Source organism: Mauremys mutica, chromosome 8 (genome assembly GCF_020497125.1).
Source record: "Mauremys mutica isolate MM-2020 ecotype Southern chromosome 8, ASM2049712v1, whole genome shotgun sequence".
NCBI lineage: Eukaryota > Metazoa > Chordata > Testudines > Geoemydidae > Mauremys > Mauremys mutica.
The window spans coordinates 62,142,162-62,156,094 of NC_059079.1; the positions used below are offsets into that span (position 1 = coordinate 62,142,162).

Consider the following 13,933-nt stretch of genomic DNA (forward strand, 5'->3'; position numbering starts at 1 on the left):
GGGCCGGTGCAACCATTTAGGCGACCTAGGCGGTTGCCTAGGGCGCTAGGATTTGGGGGGCAGCATTTTCTTTGGCAATGACCGCGGAAGCCGGATCTTCGGCCGCCCCGGTCGCCGCCGGCATTTAGGCGGAGGGAGCTGGGGCAGGGGGGCGCGGGAAGGACTGCCTGCAGCAAGTAAGAGGGGGGGCGGCACACAGGGGAACTCCCCGCCCCAGCTCACCCCCGCCCCGCCTCCTCCCTGAACACGCTGTGGCTGCGTCGCTTCTCCCGCCTCCCAGGCTTGCGGCGCCTAAGCTGATTGGCGCCGCAAGCCTGGGAGGCGGGAGAAGTGAAGCAGCGACGGCGTGCTCGGGGAGGAGGTGGAACAGGGGTGAGCTGCTTCACTTCTCCCGCCTCCCAGGCTTGCGGCGCCAATCAGTTTAGGCACCACAAACTTGGGAGGCGGGAGAAGTGAAGCAGCGACGGCGTGCTCGGGGTGGAGGCGGAGCAGGGGTGAGCTGGGGCGGGGGGGTGCTTCAGGGCGGAGGATGCGGGGTGGGGAGCTGCTGCAGGGGGGGCACCTCAGGGTGGGGACTCGGGGACAGGGGAGGGCGCAAGGTGGAAGTTTCACCTAGGGCAAGAAACATCCTTGCACCAGCCCTGCTAATAGGTCTGGCAGGCTGAAAGACTTTTTCACTTTTAAGTTACTAGATCCCCTCCGGAGTAAGAGTCACCAGGCTGCAGCAGCCAGCTGTGGGAGCCTGCAGGAAGGGTCAGAATAGGGATAGGAAAAGGCAGGAGGGGGACACTAAGACTCAGTGGTGCCCCAGATTTTCAGGTGCCCTACATAGTGTATGCCTAAGGACAGCCCTGCTAGTCTGGGATCATATTGAGATTCCAGCTCCCTAGAAGAGACATCTGCTGCTCCCTCCGGTGTTCCAGCCCCAAATGAGCTCTGGGGTTCTCCTTTATACTTTCTGTCCCACCCCAGGACTTCTGGTGAGGGGGGAGTGGCAGATTTAGCCCTGCCCACTATGGGGAGTATAGTGGTCCCTCCCTCTCCAGCTTTGAGGGAGGCCAGTCAGTCTCACTACAGTCTGCTTAACAGGCATTCTTCTGGCATTTGCACTGTAAAAGGTTCTCCCCTCTTTTTGCCCCAGTCTAATCCCTGAATACGCTCGTCTGCTCTTGGAGTCATGCCAGGCCTCTAGTTCAGTGGTCGGCACTTTAGCTCAGCGCAGCAGAGTCCAGATGCTGTTCTGGGAAGCCGCTTTAAGTCTCATTTAAATGACAAACTATTAAGAATTAATATAAACACAGCCCTCCTAATAAATTCTACAGCCAACTCAAGCTACTGAGCAGTTATGGTGGATTCTGGATCAACTCATGGTCAGTACAAAAATCCAGTGGGTGAATTCCCTGTGACTGCCCATTATCAGTAGTTGCTGGTGAAGGCAGCTTTCAGAAGAGATAATTGACGTGTTGGCTTCCTCAGGTCAGTTCATTTGTAGGGTAAAAAGGAGAGGATCCAGAGAGGACATCCATCCTCCTCTCACTCCCAATGCTAAAGCTAACCACTGTAATCTTACTGTCTTGGTCTCTCAGGAGCACCCAGCATGGAGAAGTGATGATTTACTAGATGACTTGTTTTCGGTAGGCATTGCACTGGCTGAGTTAGACAACATGAGCCCTTCGGAGCAGATGGTAGTGAAGTGTGCAGCTATCATTGGGCTGACTTTCACAACTGAGCTGCTGCTCCACATCCTTCCCGAATGGACCAAGAGGAAGATGAACCAGACACTTGCAGCCCTGGTGGATTCCCACATCTTCAAGTGTTTTAATAAAAGAAAGGACTCCCAGAATGCACAATCACAGGATATGCCCTCCACGGAGTTAGTTGTTTGCCCCGGGACGGTGAGATCAATTGGACAAGAGTCAGGTACGTGGAGCTGGCCAGGGACTGCAGGCATCAGAGTGTGCTGAAATCCCACTGCTCCCTGTCTGTGTTCTTGGTGATCTTTGTGTGAATCCTTCTTGTTAACATGCATAAAGTGCAGGGTCTGTCTCTAGTAATATACAGATCATTAGATTTTTTTTTGCCTGTAGTTTTTAGTACTTTCTTGCATCTTAAATGTATCTACTGACTGTCACAGCCTACACAAAGGAATCTTGCATCACACTTTGAAATAAACTCCTGAGGGCTTGGCTACACTTGCAAGTTGCAGCGCTGGTAGAGGCTTTCCAGCGCTGCAATTAGTAACCGTCCACACCTGCAAGGCACATCCAGCGCTGCAACTCCCTGGCTGCAGTGCTGGCTGTACACCTGGTCAGGTTGGGGTGTAGTGATTGCAGTGCTGGTGATCCAGCGGTGCTCATCAAGTGTGGACACACACCAGCGCTTTTATTGGCCTCCAGGGAATAAGGAGATATCCCAGAATGCTTTTAACTAAATTACTCTCTTTGTTTTTGTTGTGTATTTGGTTGTCATGGGTTTTGTTACTATGGCAACTGAGTTAGACTATTAAGGGATAGCTCAGCTGGTTTCAACCGGCTGAGTGAGCTCTCTGTTTCTGTAAATAAAATGGAGGTTTTGGTTAGCTGTCTGCTCTCTGGCCTCAAGTGATTGTTTCCTACACCGGCTGCCCCAAGGACTTAACAGTTTTCTTATGCAGCCTCTCTTTGTTTTGTTGTGAACTCCGATCGGAGCTCCGTTGAACTGCTTATCTAAAAAAACAAACACTGATCACAGCAAACAGGAGCTATCTGTACCTGGCTGTGAACGATCAAATGAGAGGCAGGGAGTGAATGTTTGCTTGACAGAGAAACAGCGTTGGATGCAGGCTGTTTGCAATTAAGACTAAGGGTTCGCGAACATTTTGTGATTTTTCAATCCAGGAAGCTAACACACAGTGTTGGCTCCAAAAATCCACTCTCTCTATCTTCCCCGCTCCCTGTCACAGTACACCACCCTCCACCCCCCTCTTTTGAAAAGCACGTTGTTGCCACTTGAATGCTGGGATAGCTGCCCATAATGCAGCACTCCCAACAGCGCTGTAAATGCTGCAAATGTGGCCACACACCAGCGCTGGTAGCTGTGAGTGTGGCCACACACCAGCGCTGTTCCTGCACAGCTGCATGACCAGCGCTGTAACTCCCAGCGCTGCAACTTGCAAGTGTAGCCAAGCCCTAAGAAGCATCTGTTTCAGGGTAATCGTCAATGCCTTTTTTCTTTAAAAAAATAAAGGAAAATTCTATACAAAAAACTCAGCTGTTACAGCATTAGGAATGCTATTGTAAATGCATTGAAGTCACTCCTGCGGTACGTAGAGACAGACAGTTGGGTCCAGGAGATAGGAAACTGACCTGACACACACAGGAAACTTAAGCTCTACTTCTGGCTCTGCCACTGACCTGCAAGTCACTTCACCTCTCTGTGTTTTAGTTTCCTGTCCCTCACTTTGTCTGACTGGTATGTAGATTATAAACTCCTTGGGGCAGGGGTTTTCTTTTATTATGCGTTTATGCAGTGCCCAGGATAATGTAACCTTCAGTTCAGTTGAGATCTCTGTTGAATTACTTTAATACAAACAATAATAACCATGGTGTGGCAGCATATACATTAAAGCACTAAATTATAGTCATTCAAACCCCCCTACCATACTGTGAGGATGAATAGAGGCCAAAATGGGCTGGTATGAGCTAATATGTCTTACCTGCATTTTTTATTTTGTTCTATTCTTCTCCTACCTCACCTAGATTCCACCAAACTCTCCCTATGATGTCTAAGGGCTTGTCTACACACAGATTGGCACAGAAATCACCACACATCTTTTGTTATTTCGATGCAAATAGCAACAGGTGTGAATTAAAGTGGATGAGGTTATTTTGTCATCCGCTGGTGTATAGCCAAGTGGTGATAATTCATACAGTGTGGCACTTTGGCCCAAATCTGGAGGTTGAGAAGCCTGCTACATCCATGGCTAAGGATTGCATTTTTTAGCTCAGGCAGTAATGTCTCATGCTTTCAGATCTGGTGGTCCTAGGTTTGATCCCTACCACCGATGACCCACCCCCCAGGGCCATGTTACACCTTCAGTGTGGACAGTTCCATCAGTGGCTGCAGCAGAAACAGAGCCTTGTGTGCTCAAATGCTGTCTTAGCTGAGAGGGGATGGATAAACCCATGTTATCTTTCAGATATCCCCTCTTCTGTTTATAACCGAATCAAGCAAGAGCAGCTGGTGATGCAATGCGGCGTCATGGCGTTCTGCATGCCACTGCTGCAGGAAGCAGCCTACGAGGTCTGGCTGAAGAGCCAGAAGAAAGCCTTACATCTCAAGTGTGTGAGCTATCTAGAAGGGCAGGCTCACAAATGCAGACGCTGTGGAGAAGGGGACTTCATTTCATTTCACCGCCACACTGTGGAAATGATGCTAGGGAGCATTGAGTCTCAGGAAAACAGTTCCGAGCAGCACAAGGAATACCCATTCAGCGAAGCAGCCTCACTGATCATTTACACAACCCTGAAAAGGCTTCAGGCACCGTCATTTGAAGGTAAATGGAAACCCTTGTTTCCACAGCGCTCCCCAGGCTGGGCTCCCTAAGGGAACGTGCTGCCGGGAGGGCGCAGAATCTTACAGGGAGGGCTTTGCTCACTGCTGCAGAGACTAGGGCTATGCAGGTAATGGACTGAGTGCACAGTCCTCAACGCAGCTCTGCATCCCAATACTGCACGGAGTGTATTTAGCCTCCGCGTTCTCTGAGACATGGGACCTAGTGGGTGTGACTAAGTGTGCCTCTGGGCATCTTCTGCTCTCAGCTGGTTGGATGCACCAGACACCTTTGCCAAGTCCCTTTCTCCCGTCTCCTTCACCTCCAGTAGCCCTGTTTGCTCTGTATCCTCTCCCACCCTAGGGGAAATCTGGAGAGGCATCCTGGCCCCCTTTTCAGGCTCTCTTAATTCCCTTATTTTTTCCTATATCCCTAATCTCTACCCCTCAAGCCCCACATATGCTGTAACCTTTCCATGCCCCCTCACATTTCTGCTCATCTTTTAGGTCTGGTGTCAGGAGCTGAAGGGTAGGGGAAAGTCAAGGACTATGGTGGGGGCAGCGTGGTGCTGTGAAGGAGTAGTGAGAACCAGGCAGAGGTGTGGAGTGGAAGGACTGTGTGCAGGGAAGGAGGCTATGTTAGCTGGGCTGGTAATATGTGAAGGCGGAACCTGGGCTGGCCCAAATTCTGTCTTCAGCTACACCTAGACACAGGGCCTAGGGTAGTCCACAATTCCATGGCTGTGGGGTTTGCTGGAGAACTGAATCCTTGCCCCAGAAATGTTCTTTATAATTTGAATTTTCCTGTTGGAACAGATATGTTTATAGGCTTTATGATGATGGAGAAAATGGAAACAGATGCAGTGTCACCTACCTGAGTCTGCAGAGAGCCTGAAACAATGGCTTTGAGGAAAAATGGCTGAGAGAGGTGTGATCTGTCCCATTCATCTCAATCAGGACCCTGTGGACTGTTTGAGCAGCCATAGAATTTTCCAAGGAATTCACCCTGTTGGTGGAATTTAGGAGTTCTGCTGCAGAATTTGGTCCCTGCAAGCTCTTTGAGGCAGGGACCTTTTGTTCTGTGCTTGTACAGCCCCTAGCACAGTGGGGTCCTGATCTGTGACTGGGTCTCCTGGACACTATGGCAATGCAAATAATAGTTGTTCCACAGAGCACAGTGGGCACTGGTGGTGCAACCCCCATGGGTAGGGCCCTACCAAATTCACGGTCCATTTTGGTCAATTTCATGGTCATGGGATTTTAAAAATCATAAATTTCATGATTTCAGATATTTAAATCTGAAATTTCATGGTGTTGTAACTGCAAGGGTCCTGACCCAAAAGGGGGAGTGGAGGAATCACAAGGTTATTGTAGGGGGTTGTGGTATTGCCACCCTTACTTCTGCACTGCTGCTGATGGGGTGATGCCTTCAGAGCTGGGTACCTGGCCAGCAGCTGCTGTTCTTCGACCACTCAACTTTGAAGGCAGGGCAGAAGTAAGGATGGTAATACTGTGACACCCCCTCCCCCAACCCTCTTTTGGGTTGGGACCCCTAGTTTGAGAAACGTTGGTCTCCCCTGTAAAATTGGTGTACTTTTACCCTATACTAAACAGAAGACCAGATTCATGGGGAAGAAGGGATTTCACGGTCTGTGACGCGTTTTTCACGGCCAGTAAGAACTTAGCCTTTAGTTTTGTCTTTTAAATGTTTAGATTTTAAGTGCTTTTGGAGAGAGACCATCTTTGTAGTCTGTGTCAGTATAGCACCTAGTACAAGGCTCATTGGCTTCCGCTGGCCACTGCCATGCGGATAGCGATGAGAAGTTGTTCTACAGCTCATTATTAACATGTGTTTCTCTCTCCTATTTGGCAGGGATGGAGAGAAAAGCTGTGACAGCCGAAGCTTCCCTAACCAGCACATGCTCCCTTGAAAATGTCCAGAGGACAAGTGAAGGTAAAACATCCCATCAGATACAGAACTCACAGTAACCTGGAGGGAGTGAGGTGAGACCACCACACTAAAACCCAGGGAGTTGCAGAGAGAAAGAGGGGTGAAAAGGGAAGTGAGTGAAGGTCTGAGACAGAGCACAAAAAAGAAAATGAAACAGGCAGGTAAAGTATTGGTATGAAGAATGGAGAAAGATTCAGTGGCAGTGTAGTACTAGTAGCACATCCTCACCTAGTGGGCACCCCTCATGCTACCTTGCACAGAGTCCTTGTCTCTGGCCTCACCTACTGGGCTCACTCCCTGCCCTTCAATGGCCTTTCTCAGGCTTCCTCTTCGCCCCTCTGGGTGTGCTGTGGCATGGCCATCTGGCCAAGGCACATGGAAATTTAAATCCATTTTGGGGATAACATGAAGTTGTCCAAATGAAAGTCCAATCAGATCTTCAAACTAATATCTCTTCTGCAGCCTCAGGGTCCACTGTAGTTCCCTTGCTGACCTTGCCTCAGGGCTTCTCCTGCAGGGGCCTAACCCACTCCTGTAGTGTTCTTCCTCTGGTGTTTCCTGTCTGTTAGAACAAAGCCCTAGGAATGGGTTTATCAGAAACCGCTGTCCACTGTAGTCTGTTCCCACCTGAGGACCCTCAGTCTACTTAAAATGCCTTGCTCTGCTTCCTCTGGCCAGGAGGCAATTAGTTAATCACTCCCAAGTGTGGAGTATGCTAATTGGGGTTCTTTCCCTTGCCTTGCAAGTGATGGGGAGAAAGCTCCATCACAAGGAGCAATTGACTATGGCCCAGCCCCTCAAAGGTATTTAGGCATCTAACTCCCATTGATTTCAATGGAAGTTCCATGCCTAAAAACCTTTGAGGCCTAGTCCCCTGAGTCAGTACTGAACCAGTGCCCTACCACCGTGCTAGGGAGTGCTACCTGGCTGGAGACTTCCCATTGTTCAGATGAAATGTAAAATTGAGCTCTGTAAGATCCTATGGCAAGTGAGGCAAGAGGAAGGATCCAAGCCCAGGTGTTCAACTTCTGATCAAGTTCCAGTTCGGGTCATTCCTTTCTGCCTGCTTCAGTTCGGGCAGTCTGAATGTTGAAACATTGGCTCTCTGTAGAGAATGCTGCTGTTCACAGGATGAGTAGGAAAATATGTGCAATATGGAACAAACCTATTGCATAATAATTTAAGAGAAGAGTAAGCCTACTTCAGTGGAGTTGGACTACAGTGAATTTGACCTAGTATGTTAATGTAGGTACAGCTTTGCACAGACTCTGCAAAAGAACTGGACATTTAGTTCTTAATGAAAAGAGGAGTTAGGTGGATTAGAGGTACCGTGTGTGGTGGTGTTTTGTGAAAATAATTAAACCTCTCTCTCTCTCTCTCTCTCTATATATATATTCTCCCCTACACCACTGAGCTGTTCATCGCACCAGGTCTAAGAATGTAACAAATGGAGTAGGAGCATTATGCTTATTGTGGTAATAAAACAGGGGCAAACAGGGCACTAAAAAGACAGTAAAACTTCCTACAGTATTTATATGGTGTCTTTCAATGGCATCATGTTTTACAGTTTATTTAAACATGGATTCTCACCCACCAAGAAATGCAGCCATCTCTGAGGTAGACTACTGCAACTACTCTGTGTCAGCATCATTACCCAACACGGTGTTTTAAGGAGTAGGAGGGAAGGAATGACTATTTCAAATTACACTCCAAAAAGTGTTTATGGAGCTGAATGTACATTTCCACAAAGAAATTAGGTCAGGGCATCACAGTTGCCATCTCTAACTTTTGAGAAAAGTGCTATGAAATCTTTCATGACCATAATGGTCAGTACCTGAGTTTAACATGTCATACAAAAGACAGTCATACTATGCTGGTTGTGGTCCTTTTGCAGAAAGAAATGAAGGGAGCGTTCAAGTCGTCATGTACAAAAGAATACAACAGAAAATGGCTAATGTCCAATGGCACGTCTATTGGGATGGTAGCCACTTTCATAGAGGCAGCACTCTCTTTCTCAGCTGCACACTGGGGTCGTGATGAAAGCTCATAACACTCTCTTTCCAATAAGCAAAGGCAGGTGATCACTCTACACTGGCTTTTCAGAGGAACTTTATTCAATTCTTTTTCATGTTGAGCAGGTGCACCCTTGACTAGGATCTCTGTGTCCAGAACCATCTCCTGAAATTTTCATGATCCCCAATGCCAGTAAAGATTCTTCTCTGTGTAGGCAGCATGTACAAGAACCATTTGTCTTGAACAAAGGATGTGTGCAGCAAGCACCCTTAGATATGCCTTCTCCCTTGTTCTCTGAATTTCAGACATCACTACTTCTACTTTCTCCAAGAAGTTAGAGTTATTACTTCCACAAGACTTTGAGAAAGGTAAATTCAAGCTTATCTTCCTGGAATGTAACAGACCACCCATGGGTTCTTTTTAGACTCAGTTCAGCAGTGAGAAATAAAAGACCAAATCTAAGCTTCTAACCCAAACAGAACTGTGTGTGTCTAGCTCAAATCACAGCTTTATTAGATATAGAACTTCCACTGATTTTAACGGGGGTTGCGTCTTTGTAACAGAGCAAAATTTGGCTCCTCAGCATCATATATTAGCCTGAAAAATTCTGGAGTGAAAAATACTGTTTAAAAGAAAGCAACAAACAAAAACTAAGTGGCTAGAGGGAAGTGAATTTCTCCCCCTTCCCTCTGACTGACTAAGGCTATGTCTACACTAGGGACCTTACAGCAGCACATCTCACATCTGTACCGCTGCAGCTGCACTGCTGTAAGGTCTCCTATGTAGCCACTCTATGCTGGGGGAGAGAGCTGTTCCATCTGCATAATTAAACCACCCCCAATAAGCAGCAGTAGCTATGTCAGCAGGAGATGCTGTCCCACCGGCATAGTCCTGTCCACGCAGGTGCTTTTGTTGGTGAAACTTATGTCAGTTGCAGGGCCAGCTCTGGGCACCAGCCCTCCAAGCATGTGCTAGGGGCGGCACTTTCTATGGGGCGGCACTTCACACACACCCCCCTTTCTTTTTTTTTGCTTGGAGTGGCAAAAAGCCACTCGCCCTGTCAGCGTGCGAGCCGGGATCTGCGCCCCCTGTCCAGCCCGGCGGCGCCCTGCACAGCCCACTCGGGTGGGGAAATGCCACGCCGCGCCGCCCTGGGGAGACTCAGAGCGGCAGCAGGACCCCTCCTCCCTCTCTGCATCCCGGGCCCCACTTCCCTTCCTCCCCGGCTACTCACACACTCTGGGAGCCCCTCTCGCAGAGGGGAGGGTGGGGTCCCCTGGAGCCGAGCCTGGGCTGTGGCGACAAGAGGGGCTCCCGGAGTGTGTGAGGAGGTGAGCGGCCGGCTGGGCTCGTCGGTGCTGAGCAGGTAGCCCTGCAGCCGGAGATCCTCACCTTCCTGCCTGCCGGGGCTGGGCCAGGGCACAGTGAGGCTGAAGAGCAGCAGGTCCGGGGGGCTTTCCAGGTCCTCGGCTGCCAGCATGTCGGGGGTGAGGGCGGTGAGCTCGGCCACCAGCAGCGCTGCAAAGCCCAGGGAGGGGGCCGTGTTCTCTGTGCCGCCCCGCAGCCGCACTGCCACCTGGAAGTACTCCCGCTCCGTGCCGCCCAGCAGCTCCACCCACATGGGGACAGAGTCGCGGCTGGGCCAGGGCTCGGCCACCATGTGCTGGTAGCGGATCCCATGTTTGGGGGTGGGGAGCCCAGTGCTGGAGCGGCAGGGGGTCTGGGTGGGGGCGGGGGGAAGAGAGAGCCCAGTGCTGGGGTGGCGGGAGGGGCACTGGTGGGCGGGGGGGGGGAGCCCAGGGCTGGGGTGAGGGGCAGCCAAACAATTTTTTGCTTGGGGCGGCAAAAAACCTAGAGCCGGCCCTGGTCAGTCGGGGTGTGTTTTTTCACCCCACCCCCCCGACCAACAAAAGTGCTAGTGTAGCCAAAGCCTAAAATGCTGCGCTGAAAAGAACCTTTAACAGTTTGATGAAGTGCATTATGGACTAACAGGTTTGGGCAAAAAACTCCACCCAGTGGTTCTCAACCTGCTGCCCACGGGCCGCTTGTGACCCAATCAGCGCAGAGCTGTGGCCCATGTGACATCCTCAGGGCCATAGAGGTAGTATTGGATGTGGCCCACATAACACATTGTGGGCCACATATGCAGTCCACAATGGTAAATAGGTTGAAAACCACTGGGTTAGATCATATACTGGTGTAAGTGGGTGTAGCTGTGCTGACATCAATGGAGCTATGCTGATTTACACCAGCTAAAGATCTGGACCATAAAGAACATTTTTGGGAGTAGTGGGTGTTTCTCCTCTTTAAGCTGTCAACATTTGGAGGATTTCTGGGTGGGTGGGATTCTTCCCATTAACTGTGGCCTCTGGAGTTTCTCGGCCTGCTATGTGACACGCTAAGTCTGCAGTGAAGACATTCCCTATGTTATGGAATTTCATCTCGTTATCTTAGTGCTAGAGAATGGTAAAAAGTGGCTTTTATTCCAGGACATATGATGTTGCATTGAACCCAGTGGTTGATTTTCTTTCCAGAGACTGTAAAGGCACTAAAGAAACACAAGATGTTGCCAGAGGAAAATCTTAAGTACGGGAACAAGGTCTTCATTCATCAGACCACTTACAAAGAAATAGATTCCTAGGGGCTCCAGAGGTTGTGAGTGGAATATATGGGTTTGGCTGCTACCTGTGGGGGAAGACATTACCTGATGGGGGGCAAGATACCCACAAGGACTGGGAATTTGGAGGGTGTGAGGGACTCTTAGAATGGAACATGCCTACTGTCAGGGCCCCATAATTTACACTCTCTCTCTGGGAAATGCCCTTCATTGCCACTCACTGTCCCCCCCATCCCCCTGTGGCTCATAGCTAAACATTCTTGCAGTAGAATTTGTTTATTTTCAACAGTCCAAGAATGGATTTTTCATTACACACCCTCTGGGTGGCCTCGCTCCACACCCCAAACCTTAGCTCCTGACCCAGCCTGGCCCAGAGCCCTCTTCCCCTACGGATGCCAGGGAAGTGGGAAACTGGGAGACAGCTTAGTGGCTCATCTTTTCAGACCTTGGCTGTTGTACTGTTCTCCAGCCTGCTTAGCTCACCAGCCTGTGTTGTTCCATGGAGTTGGCGTTTTCCCTACTCCCTGGCTCCATGGAACCATGCAGGGAGCATACACTGAAATAACTCTCTGTCGTGGGGAAATCTGCAGAGCAAGAGGTAGCTGCAGGCAGGTCCTGGCAGGTCAGGAAGATAAAATGGTGAGTGCCTGAATGCAGCAAAACAGTGAATTCCATGGCAGAAATGGTGGTTTCTGTGGCATCGTGGAAAAATGGCAACTTGTGCAGCCGTGGAAGAGCAGAGTCGATGGAGCCCTGGTTGAGATGGATGCGGCAGAACACACTCTCAGAATGATTGTTTCAGGCTCTCTGCAGACTCAGGCAGGCATCTCTCCATCCGTTTACAATCAATTCACATTTTCAAGGTCCTGCTTGGGAAAGACAGATAGTCATGAAAGCTCCATACTGTCTGGGCCAGCTATGGTTCACAGTCCTGCTGTGGATAAGCCAAGGGCAGGAGATACAGATTAATCAATTAGGTCACATTTCTTTTCTATCCAAGGTAAGGTACTCAGACCTGCTTACAAAGTTATCTTGTAAAGCTGCTGTTCAGTCAGGTACATTTTAGCCAACTTTTGTGCTCCGCTTTCTCTGGCGTGTTAAGAGAGGAAGCCTTCCAAGATGAAATGGTTTAGGTTATTCTGTTTAGGAGGGATTAGGTGCTGGTGCTGTCAGAGGCAATGGAATTCTGTCTTCTCAAGCGAGGCAGGGAAAGGGCTGCCTGCATCTTGGCCAAAAGCACAGGGTGCCAAGGCTTGTGCTGTGGGCCTGGGCTCCCTCCAGAAACCCTGCAATGATGTCTGCATCTCAGCTTTCATTTTAAAGAAATCTGTTTCCAGCCCTTGCAAAAAAAAAAGAACTTGAAAAAGCAGAAGGGAGAGTAACTGATACAGGGATGTGACATCTGCCTGAGCCTGCAGGGGAGCAGCAGCCACTGTAGCTAGGGAGGAAGATGCCTGAGCCCACCCCACAGCAGACAGGGCATGGCCCAGGGAGAAGGGGGGCTCTGCCATGTCTGGTGGAGGTGGTGGTGAGGGAGCATTGCCACATGTCCACCCTCTAGTGGCCACAAGACCCCATGTGGGGGTGTGCCAAGAGCCGCAGATTGCCTTAAACTTGCCCTGCATAAAGGAATGCCACAGTCTTCCTCCAGAACAGTGCCATAAAGGCACAGGAGGGGCTAGGAGTTTAGGGACAGAGAGCACCGTCCCCTGGGTCACAAGAACAACATAAAAACAGCACCAGGGAATTAGAACTGTGAATTCTACCAAACACCGTGCACGCAGACCCACAAGAAAGCCTTGTGACATGGGAATCCTGCCCCTTCTCTGCCATCTTGTCTCCGGCCAGAGCTGAAGAGATAGAGAAGGAGTTTCTGGAGAGGCTGGACGAGATCATTCAGCAGTCTGACAGGGGTCGGGAGAAGATCCGGCGCTTGGGATCCTGCGAATGTGAAGAGATCGTGGAGTCTGTCTTTGTGCCCCTGGCCCGGCACTGCATGGCGATGGGAGAATATGCCAGAGCCTTGTATTACTTGTTGGAGTGTGCAGCTGCTTACTTACATCTGTCAAACAACTACATGGTGAGCTGCTTTGCTCCCTTGATCCCATGCGAGTTCATGTCCTTTCCCCTGGTCTCCCTTTTACTTCTCCCCATATTAGCAGGCTATCCCAGATTTCATCTAGGAACACATGTTCTTTGGTTCTTTCAGAATGGTAATGTTAGGCCCTACATTTCCCTTGCCTCTCCTTCCTACTTTGCTAGAGACTCTGAGCTGTGGCACAGGATTTTAATGTCACAGACATAGCACATGAGAGATTACAAGCATACATACGGTTTAATATTATTACCCCTTTTGACCTGAGCTTTTAGTCAAAATTTGGGATCCTGTGGGTTGTTTCTGTTAGGAGAAGCTGAGTCAGGCATTTCATTGATGCAATCCTCTTGATTTACAAGGAATGTACATAAAGTTCTGTTTCCCTGAACACTGTAGGACTCAAACAGCTGGAGACAGTTAATTGCTCACAGATCCAAGCTTCTTTCCAGACAGCACTCTGACAAATGCTCTCGCACCCGCACCTTTTTCTCAGGGTCATGCTACAAGTCCTTCTGTGGCTGTCCTGGCTTTCTTCTGCCTTCTCTGCGTCTTTCTGTGGTGTTTCTCACACCCACACATGCCTGTGCGGTCCAGTCAATCCCAAGCCCTATTTTTGTTATCAGACTCCCAGGAAACTGCTTAGGTCACATGGATCAACTCCTGCTCCAGCTTTGCCCGTGGCCTGCGTTTTTGGGGGAGGCTCCTATTGCTTTGGCTGTCTGTTCCA

At 49.7% G+C, this 13,933-nt stretch overlaps 1 protein-coding gene across 7 annotated transcripts in view; it reads left to right on the forward strand.

Moving 5' to 3' along the window:
* Positions 1-13,933, forward strand: part of ADCY10 (adenylate cyclase 10) — a 70,535-nt gene that overhangs the window by 38,999 nt on the left and 17,603 nt on the right. For all 7 annotated transcript variants that reach the window (XM_045028214.1, XM_045028208.1, XM_045028210.1 and 4 more), the window contains 6 exons: positions 1,639-1,920; positions 4,178-4,534; positions 6,404-6,484; positions 8,800-8,862; positions 11,029-11,080; positions 12,960-13,191. In XM_045028214.1, the coding sequence (XP_044884149.1) occupies positions 1,639-1,920; positions 4,178-4,534; positions 6,404-6,484; positions 8,800-8,862; positions 11,029-11,080; positions 12,960-13,191 (1,067 nt within the window). The remainder of the gene's footprint in view (positions 1-1,638; positions 1,921-4,177; positions 4,535-6,403; positions 6,485-8,799; positions 8,863-11,028; positions 11,081-12,959; positions 13,192-13,933) is intronic.